This window comes from Lynx rufus, unplaced genomic scaffold (genome assembly GCF_022079265.1).
Source record: "Lynx rufus isolate CCGP_SWC_20201006 ecotype Redwood Valley unplaced genomic scaffold, mLynRuf1.p SCAF_18, whole genome shotgun sequence".
Taxonomy (NCBI): domain Eukaryota; kingdom Metazoa; phylum Chordata; class Mammalia; order Carnivora; family Felidae; genus Lynx; species Lynx rufus.
Window position 1 is genome coordinate 23,953,425 of NW_025814832.1, and position 12,779 is coordinate 23,966,203.

Below are 12,779 nucleotides of genomic sequence, written 5' to 3' on the forward strand. Positions count from 1 at the left end.
GGGGGCATGGAATCCTCTGCGCAATTTTCTCTCCCAAAGATAACCTTTGAGTCACCATATAAAATTTAATTAAAACCTACCCAGCCGCACACATTTAAAAAAAAAAATCCAATTACCCACACGTCCTTGCAGGACATTTGATGGGGCCAAAGAAGGCTTCCAAGGTGAAGGCCTGATTCTCACCAACATCAGCCCCACCCTGCTTCCCCTAAAGGGGCCAAACAGCTGACTCCCCCAACTCCCCCCTTTGCCCCCAGGCAGGCCTGTTTTTCAGGGTTTCCTAGCCCCCAGGCTGGGTCCAGGAAGCTGGAGTCCATGACTCCTATGGGCTAGGACTGGAGGGTTTCTGAACTCCCATTCCTCTTTCCAAATTGCTTGGGTTTAAGAAGGTGGATATTGAAAGAAGGGTGGCTTGCTAATCCTCGCACTCTCCCAAACCTCCACTTGTGTGTTCATCCAGAATCCCTCTCTTCCTAAGTGGAGGAGGGAGGGGAAATGAGAAGGAAAAATACTGAATGGCCTCACAGAGATCTTTTTAACTGGAGTTGAAACAAGCGACCTGAAATGAACCTCCAATCCATGCATTAGGCTGCGCTCATAAGTAACATGTTTACAGGGACTCTGTAATTATAACACCAGGGCATATGCCTATTTTTGGTCTTTAAATGACTGTTTGTTGTGTTATGAAATGTCTTCATCTTCTGTTCTAAGCATTGGGTATAGGAGGTGCGCTGTGGGTGTTTGTCCTGAGAGTTTTCATAAAGATGCCTTTTGAAATATGGCCGGAAGAGACAACAACTTAATGGCAGATTTTACATCAATTTGCCCCAGTTTTTGCCTAACCAGTTGGGTGTGGGTCCCCATTTCTACTCAGCCTTGGGACAGGTTTCTCTGAGGAGTCAGGCCAGGAAGGAATTCCTGAAGTCCAGAAGGGGTAGAGGTCAAAGCCTGAACAGGAACTCCTGTTCGTCCTCTGTGTCTTCTTCCTCCTTTCCAGGACAGAATGCTAGCAAATTTATGGTTCTGTGGACTAGCCTGGAGCAGCCAAAGGGCCTGGGCTGGAGAGGCCTCGGGAAGGGGAAAAGAGAGTCCTCAGCCATCCTGGCCAAACCAGGTGTTTGGGGATGTTCTCTCCCATCTCCCTGGGCTAGGGGGGTATATCTCCCTGCAGACACTCGCCCTAGACTTAAACTGGGTGGAAGGGGAGTCACCTGACCTACCTCTGCTGCGCCGTTGGAGGCTGCAGAAAGGGGAAAATGTGTTGTTGACAATCCACCAATTCTAATCCTTGAGAGACAAATCAAAGAAAGTCTCTGAGTATTTTTAATGCCTCCTTGCTTTATTCCAATACCTCCTTGTGGTGGTGATGGGGGTAGGTAAAAAGAGTTACTGTATAGATGAGAAGTGGTTTTAAACAAAAAACGGGGGGGGGGGCGGTGGAGTATTGTTTTGTTTTTAAAGGGAAATTAAGGCCTCTGAAAGCCAAGTCCCAAGCTTTGACCAGCACAGTCCAGCTCCTCTCTCAGGGTTCTCTGTCTTTCCCAAATGTGCTGGCCTATGGACCAGTTCTCACCCCCACGAGGGAGGTGGAGGACTCATTCCTGGGGCCCTGGAGCCTCCAAAGTTTGGGCAGAAAGGGGGCTATCTCTGGCACTGGGGAATGGAATAAAGCAGATTGAGTATGCAAGGGGGTGGGCATACAGGCCCTACCAATGCAGCCATTTAATAGTGAAGGCAGGAGGGAAGGGGGCTCGGCTCAGGCCTGCTCTCAGGGACCCAGATCCCGAAGGCCGCTTCTCCAGGTGCCATCCTCCCTCATAGGCCCCAAAAGGAGCCCCTGTGGAATCATCCTACCCTCTCCCACTTTTCCCTGGGAACCAGAACTGGCAAAAATACAGGAGTGATGGAATATCAAGGTGAAGGTGGGGCAGGCTGAGCCCTATCAGGATGGGACTTTTTTGGGGGTGGGGGTTGGGTGAAGGGAAGAGAAGGTTCTGGCAAAAAAAAAAAAAAAAGTAGAGCTGGGGAGGATGAGCTGAATCAAATTCCTGCTCCGTCATTTTTCTCCCAAGTAATGACCTGCGCAAAATTCAATATGACCGAGCGAACTGCGCCAGCGTATTATAGTAACTGCCTGCTCGTGGGGGAGGCCCGGAGAGGGGTGAACCGTAGGTCACAGCGTCTAAAAATTATTAAAATGTTCGAGAGCCTCGTGACGCGCCTAGCTGTTTAACAAAGACTGACAAAGTATGAGATTAATACGAAAACTTGCGCCTCAAAAACAAAAACACATCAAAAAAAAAAAAAAAAGTCTTGTTCCGGCCTCCAAGGAGGCCCGGAGCTGCTGTGCCCGCAGCCGCGGTTCGGTTTTCCGGACACACAATAGTGGACAAGAGCGAGCTCCTCTGTGGCCGAGCGGGCCCGAGGGCGGGTCTGCGGGCCGGGAGGGCCGGTGAGTACTCTTGCCCGCTCCCTCTCTGGGCCTTCCACTCCTCGGTGCGGCCTCCGGTGCGCGGGCCGGCTGGGGGCTCGCCTCCTCGACCCTTCGGTTTCTCTCCCTCGCTCTGTGCCCTCTCCCGGGCGACAAAAGGTAGACGGATTCCGTGCGGGCTGGGCACGCCCGGGACAGCGAAGGGGGCTGAGCAGTGAGAGGTCACTCTAGCAACCTGTGGCTGCCCGGGGGGGAAGGCGGCCGGCGAGCCAGCGAGCGAGCGGGGAGTACAGGGGAGGTGGCTCGGGATGCGCGCGCAAAGCTTTTTGCTTTTTCTGATTTTTATTATGACTACTCCTGTTAGCATTCTTTTGAGGGTGGAAGGGAGAGGCAGCCCCCGGTTTTGGTGAAATCCGTCTAGGGAGTGGCTGATAAACCTTGTCCTCCACCCATCGCGGCTGCACTCGGCTGGTGGGGGGGGGGGGTGCGGCGCCTCGGTGGGATGGGCAGGTGGCGGCTCCCAGCGCGCAGAAGAGAAAATCTCTGCGCTCTGTCCCTAAGACCAGCCATACCCAGCCCCGCAGTGTCTCTGTCTCCCATACCTCTCTCTTGGGGTGCTCCGAGCACCTGGGCTGCATCCTTTGTGAAGTGCAGAGCAACAGAGAGGCCCGGTGGCCGGCCTAGCGGCCCTCCCCAAATTCGGAAAAGCCGACTGAGTTGGACGGGTTTCAGAGAGCGAGCGAGTTGAGAAGGACAGGAGGTATGGGGTGGGGGAGGGGCCTGGCCAGTTGGAATGGGTCGTGGAACCCCTGACTAACTGGCCTTTGATAAGACTTGGAAAGATCCCTGCTTGAGGTCTCGGGGCTGGTGGGGGTCCTACCCAGGCATTTTGTCTGTGGGCCCAGGGCCAGACTCTAGTAGTCTCTCTAGGTGCCCATGTGGGGGGGGTCTATTGGACCCTCTCTTGGCAAAGATCATTAAAATATAAGTGTGGTGTGGTGTGGTGTGGGGGGTGTGTGTGTGTGATTTTTCAAATATATGCAAGTCAGCCTGGTTGGGCTGGGAGAGTGTTGTTGTTGGAAATCAGGCCCGGAGGCCAAAATTGGCAATCTGGATTTAGGATAGAAAATCAGAGGGTCTCTGGACATAGTTTCTGGCAAGTGGGAGCACTCCTCCTACCCACCTGCAAGGGTCCCAGAATTGTGGATGGGCAGAGACTTCTGGAATGTGATGGTTAGAGGGTTGTTTTTGTGTGTGTGTGTTATCGCTGTATTTGTTAATGAAATTGATATGATTCTGACTTGCTCACCAGGGATGCAAGTATTTCTCAGGGAGATGGGTAGGGAGTCTGGGCAAGGCGGAGGCTTTCTCTGCGCCAATTCCCCTAACCCTGTGCTGGCCCTCAGCATTCAGTCTAGGACCCAGTTCCCTCCAGCCCAGTCCCCAGTCTCCCAGTTTAGTATATTCAGCAGTTACTGGGACCGTCAGGAAGTTCATTCAGAAACCCCAGGTTCCCCCAGGTTTCCCAGATCCCCATTTTGGTCGCACTGCCAGCGACCCTAGCAGGTGGCAGAATGAGCAAATTTAGACAGAGAGAGTCTGCCTGGGGCTAGGGAGGTGGGAGAAGCGGGGTTCCTCGCACACTTCAGGGATTATCCCCCTTTTCTGGCCCCAGGAGGTATGGGAGTTTGGGAGGGGCCAGAATATCATCTGGCTGCATCTTTTATGGTTCCTCATTGCCCTTCATTCGGAAATGAAACGCCTTTGATCTTTTTCTCAGGTTGTAAATGGAATTGCCCGTCATTAAATATCCGGGGCCCCATCTGTTTGGTCTCCCAGCATTTTTCTTTACAGCTGTTTCTCTCTCTTTTTACCATTGAATTTTTCCAAAAGGACTTTTATGACACCTCCTTCACACCCAGCCGCCTCTCCCTCCTCCCTTTGCTGAGAGGCGCCTTGGAAAATATCTAGATATTCGTTTGATGGCAAACTAAAGGCTTCGAGGGGCATGGAGGAACCGATTGGGGTTTTGTTTTTCTTAAAAAAAAAAAAAAGTCCTGGGGGGAGGGGAGGAGCGCGAGGGCACCCAGAAGGGCCTGATTCTGACTATGCTGCAGCCTCAGGATGACCCTTCCTCCTTTTGTGCTTAGCTAATGTTTACATCTCATAATTCATGCGCCGCCCAGGGTTGCGCCGCGGCCGCGAGGTTCGCGTCCCTTTGCGGAACCGGCGGTTTCAATTTCTCTCTGATAGAAGAGAAAGAGAGTTGAAAACCTTGTAATCCCCAAAATGGACCCGCAGTGCCTTTTCCTGCTCCCAGAACTCAAAAGTAGAACAAAACGAAATAAAATCAAAGCACTGAAATCACACCCCAAACGAGAAGAAGGCGCGCAAAGTGGGAGAACTGGAAAATTTCTGGGCCAAGAAGATCTGTCTGTCTTCTGTATATACCCTGTAGATCCGAATTTGTGTAAGGAATTTTGTGGTCACAAATTCGTATCTAGGGGAATATGTAGTTGACATAAACACTCCGCTCATTTTGTTTCCGAAGAAAAAAAAATTTTTTTCCCAAATGAGGACCATCCGGTGACTGACCACACGAAGACTCCTTCCTTTTTCTTTCTTCTTTCTTTTCCTCCCTTACTGGTTAGAGACAGAGGAATCATCTACCTGAATTCTCCCACGCCTGCCCCTGGAAGGCTTGGTCCCTTTTCGCTTCTCTTAATAGGTTAATATTGCTGGTGGTGTTTTAATTTTATTCTCTCCCTCAAGCCCACTAATTCTCTACTCTGGGATCAGGGAGGCTTTACTGAAAATCCGGGGGGGGGCGGGGAACGACTATCGTCATCAGTGGGCGAAGGCACAGAAAATCGCTTTTCAAACGGATGTTGAGGTCTCCTTTTCGTTTGGGATCAGAACAAGAGGGCCTGGAAATATGCAGTTACGAAGGGGTGTTATTCTGTGTGTGGGTCACCCCCAGGGCTCCTACCCCCAGCATCATAAGGATGTGAGATTTCTCTGCACTGCAGAGGCGGCTGCATTAGCGGCAATTAGAAAGTCTGCACACCGTGATTAGCATTGCTCCGGTGGTTTTGGAATTAGCAAATTGCTATTCAGTGTGCTCTCAAAAGTTGCAAGATTTTTACTCCAGCGCTCGTGTTCAGTGTGAGAAACCAAGTCATTTCTCCCCGCTTGGGCCGCGTTGGGCACGGGGAGGAGTGGATAGGAGAAGGGAACGGAAGGACTGACTGACACAACCAAACTAATAGCGCAGCTAAATGCGATTTGGAAGGCGAGGTCTCCCCGAATTAGTGCATGAATTTCCTATCGATCCGCCCGCGGTTCCATTCATCTCTGACAAGTCCCTCCGTGCACCCGCCTGCTTGCTCCCGACGCCTCCTCTCTCACTCCCTACCCCTCCCCAGGCGACTGCAGAGAAAAGCCCCATGCTCAGTGCCTCTCGCCCCCAATGTGGGTTCCCTTCTCCAGGCAGAGCCCCCAGGCTGTCTCTCACTTAACTCCCCACACAGACTCCTGGGCTCCTCGCCGTCCTGAGGAGGGGATGGGGGCCTATGGAAGGCAGAGAATGCGGGGTGGAGGCGAGGCAGGACAGGAGGGGCTGCACCGGGAGCCCCAACTTCCGAGGGGATCCGGGATTGTTCTCTGCCCAGCGCCCCAACAGGCCCTCCAGCGGCAACCTGCCCTGTTCCTCTCCCTCTCTCTCTCCTTCTCTGTCTCTCTCTCTCTGATCCCGGAGAGAGCCTGGCGAGGAGGCGGTCGCCCCGCAGGAGCCCTATGTAAATCCTGGTGTTGGGTGGGTGGGGAGGGGGAAAGAGAAGAAGGGGAAATAAACCTCTTTGGCTGGAGTAGGGTCCGGGTGAGCAGATTTCCTTATCCGGGAATCGCAGGCGGGGCGGCCATTGGCTCCGGGGATCACGTGGGCCCCTAACTTTGTTCACTTGACAGTAAGTAGGAGGGCTTTCGGAAACAGGAAAACGAGTCAGGGGTCGGAATAAATTTTAGTATATTTTGTGGGCAATTCCCAGAAATTAATGGCTATGAGTTCTTTTTTGATCAACTCAAACTATGTCGACCCCAAGTTCCCTCCGTGCGAGGAATATTCACAGAGCGATTACCTACCCAGCGAGCACTCGCCGGGGTACTACGCCGGCGGCCAGAGGCGAGAGAGCGGCTTCCAGCCGGAGGCGGGCTTCGGGCGGCGCGCGGCGTGCACCGTGCAGCGCTACGCGGCCTGCCGGGACCCCGGGCCCCCGCCGCCTCCGCCGCCGCCCCCGCCGCCGCCCGGGCTGTCCCCTCGGGCTCCTGCGCCGCCGCCCTCCGGGGCCCTCCTCCCGGAGCCCGGCCAGCGCTGCGAGGCGGTCAGCAGCAGCCCCCCGCCGCCTCCCTGCGCCCAGAACCCCCTGCACCCCAGCCCGTCCCACTCCGCGTGCAAAGAGCCCGTCGTCTACCCCTGGATGCGCAAAGTTCACGTGAGCACGGGTGAGTGCGTGGGCACCCCTTCCCCCTCCCACCCCCGGTGCTTTACACCAAAGGGACCTCGGAGGCATGGGGGGGGGGGGAGCTGGGGGAAGCCAATTGTCCCCGCTATAAACTCGCCATTGCCGGAGATTTACGGTCGCCTGTTTTCAGAGCCACATAATTACATCCCCCATAAATTTTTATGGCCTGGTGGGCCCCGCGCCTTTGAAGTCGGTTCCCCATCCTCTTTGCCATTCTCACCAGCGACTTTTTCGCCAGGGAGATGCAGTCTCAGTGAAGTTGGAAGTTGGGGAGGGGTGGGAGAGGTGGGGGAGGAGAAGGAGGAGGGGGTAATCTGTATTTGAGCGGAGAGTTGAGTCAACTCCCAGTATTTATTTTTTCCTTTCTTTCCTCTAGTCTGGCTCCTTGGCTCGAGAAGTGGGCAAAAGTTTTTACTGGGGGCAGGCGCTGCTTGGAATCTGAGCACAGAGGGTGGGAACTAACAGAAGAAAGGTTTAGGGAAGCCCCCCTCCCTCTTTCACCCCTCATTCTCCCATCCCGGGGCCCCAGGCCAAGGGGGCAGAGAGGAGCGGTTAAAACCTTGTGGAGATTCCTCTCTGCCCCCACCCCCCTCTCCAGACACCCAAACAACAACGTGGAGACAACATAACCCTCCAGAACTTTGAGGTCTCTTTCTCTTCCTGGGGGCCGCTTTCTTCTCTTTTCGTCCCCACCGCCCCCCCCCTCCAAGGAAGGAGAGGTGGCGGGAGAGGGAGGGAGGGAGGGAGACGCTGTGTTAGCTGGAAGAAAGGGCTCTCTCCCTCCTCCCTTTCGGGGCAATAAAACTTTCTCTTTCTCCCTCTCTCTGTGTGTGTCCAGTAAACCCCAATTACGCCGGCGGGGAGCCCAAGCGCTCTCGGACAGCCTACACTCGCCAGCAGGTCTTGGAACTGGAGAAGGAATTTCACTACAACCGCTACCTGACGCGGCGCCGGAGGGTGGAGATCGCCCACGCGCTCTGTCTCTCCGAGCGCCAGATCAAGATCTGGTTCCAGAACCGGCGCATGAAGTGGAAAAAAGACCACAAGTTGCCCAACACCAAGATCCGCTCGGGTGGCACCGCAGGCGCAGCCGGAGGGCCCCCTGGCCGGCCCAACGGAGGCCCCCCCGCGCTCTAGTGCCCCCCGCGCGGGAGCCGCGAACCTCGGGGCGGGGGTGGGTTGTGAGCGCTGGGCGGGGGGGGTGGGGGGGGAGCGGCAGGGGGAGATGCGGGAGGGGACCCTGGGGCCTGGGTCCGCAAAAGCCTACCTGCCCTCCCCCTACTTTATCTATTACACGAATAAACGCAGAGGAGGGGGAGGGGAAGCTTTATTTATAGAAATGACAATAGGGAGCCAGGCGAGGCCCCCCAGAAGCAAGGTTCAAGTCTCTTGCTTTCTTCCTTAAAAAAAAAAAAAGAAGAAGAACAAGAAGAAGAAAAAGAAGAAGAAGGAAGAAAGAAAAAGACAGAAAGAGAAATAGGAGGCTGCACTCCTCGTTTTCAGCTTTGGCGAAGATGGATCCACGTTTCATCTTTAATCACGCCAGGCCCAGGCCCATCTGTCTTGTTTACTCTGCCGCGGAGAGGACGGGCCTCGGTGGCGACCATTACCTCGACACCCGGCTAACAAATGAGGCCCGGCTCCGACGCCGCCGCCTCTGCTGCTGCCGCTGCTGGAAGACAGCCTGGATTTTCTTTCTTTGTCCCCCATTCCTGACACCCAGCGAAAGCACCCTGTGACTGCCAGATAGCGCAGTGTTTTGGCCACGGTAACACGCGCACACACACACACATACACACACACACACACCCTCCTCCCCCTCGGTGCCCCTCCATGGGCACACTGACTGCTCACCCCCTTCCACCAAGGGGTGGGGTGGGGGGGCAACAGCAGGAAGGGGACACGTGGAGGTGGGGGGGTGGCCTTGGCACCGCAGGACCAGGCAGGGAAATTGAGTCCAACAGAAAAGAGACCCGGAGACCCGAGAGGGCCTTCTTCTGGAAGGTCAAGCCATTCCTGGCAGAGTGAGGGGCCAGCTGAGTTCTGGAAGCTGGGCACAACCCTCTGGCCAATTGAGTTGTGCAGCCAGGCCTTCTCTCCTCCGCTGCAAATGAATGTGAGACTAGCACAGAAAATGTGGTGGGGCCTCCCGGTCTGGGAGACATATTGCAGAGACCTCTCCCATAGTTTATCATTGTTTTGCATTGATTATTATTATTATTAATTATTATTATTATTATTATTATTATTATTTTATGTCATGCGCGTCCTGTCTCCTGTTCTCTCTCTGACATTCCAAACCAGGTCCCTTCCTAGTTCTGGGGCTGCCTGAGTCTAGAACCCTTCGTTGGCGTGAAAATTTTGTGTCCTGTACAGAGTGACAATAGAAATAAATGTTTGGTTTCTTGTGACCAGCACGGCGTGTTTTTGTTGAAACCTTGATGTAAAGATACAGACGAATGCCACCCAGCGTATATTTTAAGCATCTCAGTCCATTCGGCCTCACATTGTATGTGGTTGAGGATTTTTTTTCGAAGGGTCCAAGGAGAATTTCTATCTCAGAGGACTCCAAATTGTGGTAGCTGGTTTGTTTTCCTTTTGGGGTGGGTGTGTTTTGTTTGGGGCTTTTAATTTTTTCCCTCCAGTCCAAAAATGGATTGAAAGTACTGGGAGGGCCGACTCCAATCCCTAATGGGGGGAAAATGTTTCATTGTAGGACACGAGAGGCTTAAGTATGGCAAAGCCTTTCATATCGTGATTTATTTGTCATAAGCAAATAAAATGCGGTTAAGCTGTCTCTTTCTAGACAGACGGCTCTTTGCTTATTAAGGTTCGGAGGGAGGATTTCTGCGAGGCCGGCCTCTTTCCTCCCGCCTAAGAAGGTATCGTTTTCCTCTGAGGTGTTTAAAGCTTTAATGAGTCTAATTTTTTGCACAGATGTTTCTGGGTGTTTGCAGGTTTTCAGAGTATTTTTATATTACAAAGGAGCTAGCCGGTGCCATAGCTCAAACTCTGACAAGCAAATAGATAATCAAGAAGACAAATGGCCTCTTTTGTGAAGCCCTGCTCCTGTATTAATTTTCATTTTCTTTCTCATAGAAAGTATCGAAAGTACGACCGGGGACCAAATAGCTTTCTGTCTCTGAGGTCCCAGTCACCCCTAGAATGGAGTGGGGGAAGGGGGTGGGGGTGCCGATGACCCTCACAAGCTCTGTCGGGCTTGGGCCGTTTTGGGGCAGCACCCAAGAGATGTGCTTAAGGTCCGAGGGCTCCAGCCTTGGGGTCTCTGGTCTTGTGGTGGCCCAGGATACAGCCACCCGCCTCCAAAAAACTTGGGGCTTGAGAGAGCATATGCAATTAAAAGTCGTTTTTCAGTCCCATCTTCCCTCCAGAAAATAAACATAGCTGATTCCACCAGCACGTTTTTTACTGTTATTTCTTTTGTATTCCTCCGGTTTGCAGCGCCCGGGAGTTTGAGGCTGGGTAGGGCCTGGGACACACAGGGCTGGTGTCCACAGCACGGGAAAGGGCGCTGGAACTGCCCGTTGAAATGCTCCTGGAGGTCTCATTTAAAAAAAAAAAAAAAATTGACAGGACCTGGAGGCGAGCTTTGTTTTGGTCGAATCGCGGTGTGATGTTTAACTGCCAAAGGGATACCGCCCTTAGTGGAGGGGGAAAATAGTCCTTAAAAAGCATATGCCCCCCCAGGAATGTCTCTATAGAACCAAATCAAAGCTGCTCCTTGGAAGGTATGAATAGAATAAAAAAAAGATTTCTATGGAGCTTAAAGTTCACAGCCATTCTGTGTAGACAAGAGCTAAGAAAAATGTGAGAATTATACAGAAAACCATTAATCACTTCTTTTCTTTAAATACGTATCCTCTCTCCTTTGTTATTATTCAACAGCAAATCTCCGCAGACCGGCTGTTGGGGGAAAAAAGTGTTAGCTGGCTCTCCCGGATCTGCGAGGGGGAAAAAATTTGGAACCATAAAGTTGAAAACTTTTTTCTCTCAGTTTGGAAGAAGCCCTTCGTCATGAATGGGATCCGCAGAATTCAGGCCAGAGGAGGCGAGAGGCGCAAAGGTAACAAAGCCCCTGCCTGGGCTGCCTTTTTTTTTTTTTTTTTTTTGATCATTTTATGAGCTCTTTTTACAAAGGAAAGAAGAAAGTCTCTCGCCTCCTTCTTTTCCTTTTTCAACTTTCTTTGCGGTTTTTTTTTTTTTATGGTGGATGCTTGGTCAGATTTGCTGCCTTTTATGATGACTGATGCTCGGGTCAGAGGGAGAGAGAGGGGCCTCACACCTGGAGAGTGTTTGAACTGCTTGGGACTGAGGTGTCAGGACCCCTGAAAAACCCCAGAGAGGGTGGTTTGTGAGGCAGCTCTCAGAAGTGCTTTTTCGGGTTTCGGAAAATGCAGGCGGGCCTGGGGGGGGGGCCTAGCGTGTGTGCATGTGTGCGTGTGTGGTGATGTGCACATGTGGCCCGTGTGTTCTGTGACTTCGCTTGTCTACACTGGTGGCTTGCGTCCCATATGTCTGTTTACCGGTGAGATGTTGTCACTGCCGCCTCCTGGAAAAAATGGAATGCAGTTCTTGGATGGAATGCCCCAGGCTTGGAGCAGGGTATAGGTAGATGTCGGTTTGTTGTTGTTGTTTTTCCTTTCCTTCTTTTTGTGTCTAGCTTGGGATTCTAGACAAATATTTGCAACTCTGGAGCAGGAAACTGTTCCGTTTACAGGCGACGTTCGTTGATGCCGGAATCTTCCTTTTCAACTCTGCCCCCCTCTTCTTCCTGGAGGCTCAGTGTTCAATTTGGTTTCCTTTTGCTCTCTTGTTTTGGGGTCTCTGTTCCCCCTTCTGGGGCCCTGCTTCTGAGGGTGAGGTAGCCAGTGGGCTGTGCCCGAATGTGCTGGCTCTTTTACCCTGGGGCTCACTAAGGGTTTGGAGGCAGGAGGCTGGCAGGAGAGAGAGTTCATGGAGAGGCCACGTTTTCTAGGCGATTAGCTCAGTATTAGAACCACAAAATGACCTCGGAAGCCCCTTGACCTCTCTGAGACTGGACAGTGGGCTGGCTCCTGCCTCCTGCCCAGGAGGGAAAGTCCTACCTCTGCAGGGAGGGGTACTTTGAGCTGTTGTCGTGGCCCCACCTTCGTCATCTCCCTCTAGCCCCCGACCCCTTCTTTGCTAACTGGGAATTTCTGGATTGTTTTTCTGTTACTGTCCCCTGGGGAGAAAAGGAGTGAAAATTTTAGCCCTGGGGTGCAGTTGGGGGAAGGGAGTAGGGTGCTGATCTGGATCTCTGTGTAGGACTCCTTCCCTAGGCCGGGTTCTAACCACCGCCCCCCCCCCCATGTCCAGTTCATCTCTTGTCTCCTGTTTCGCTTGGAGGGAGCGGAGGGAAGAGAGACAAAGGGAGACGCTATGACAGGTCCACAGGGCTTCAGAGGGCTTAAGGGACAAGCCCCTGGGTTCTAAAGAGAGGGAAGGCTCCCCCACTAACAGTCCCTTGGAGGTTACTGTCGCTCGAGGTCTGATATCCAAATTCACAGCTTCTTAACCCATTTTTCTGAAGTTCCTTTGTTTAGGAGACTATTCCTGCAGTCACTTGCGCCCCCTTCCCCTAATCCCCAGTCTCACCCCAGCTTCTCACACAGCCCATGGATACCTTCCCACCAGGGGAGCAGGAGAGATGGGAGAAGGGTCAGTACAGGCTGTCCTGACCATTTCCAAGGACAGTTCTGACACATCAACCAGAGTTTTAGCAACTTTGAATTTTAAGAGATGCGTGGAGAATTTGCTAACATGGAGCCTTTCCAATTCTGTTTTCT

At 52.8% G+C, this 12,779-nt stretch overlaps 1 protein-coding gene across 1 annotated transcript; it reads left to right on the top strand.

The window, feature by feature from the left end:
* The first annotated feature begins 6,406 nt into the window (after window positions 1–6,406).
* HOXB4 (homeobox B4) lies at window positions 6,407–8,136 on the top strand. The gene is made up of 2 exons (XM_047081571.1): window positions 6,407–6,931; window positions 7,790–8,136. Exons 1-2 carry the CDS (start codon window positions 6,484–6,486, stop codon window positions 8,086–8,088), a joined length of 747 nt encoding a protein of 248 aa, XP_046937527.1. The 5' UTR covers window positions 6,407–6,483; the 3' UTR covers window positions 8,089–8,136.
* Window positions 8,137–12,779: the final 4,643 nt, after the last annotated feature.

Coding starts and splice junctions, on each gene's coding strand:
- HOXB4 (XM_047081571.1), top strand. CDS start 6,484: ATGGCTATGAGTTCTTTTTTGATCAACTCAAACTATGTCGACCCCAAG. Junction 6,932..7,789: donor CAAAGTTCACGTGAGCACGG/GTGAGTGCGTGG, acceptor GTGTGTGTCCAG/TAAACCCCAATTACGCCGGC.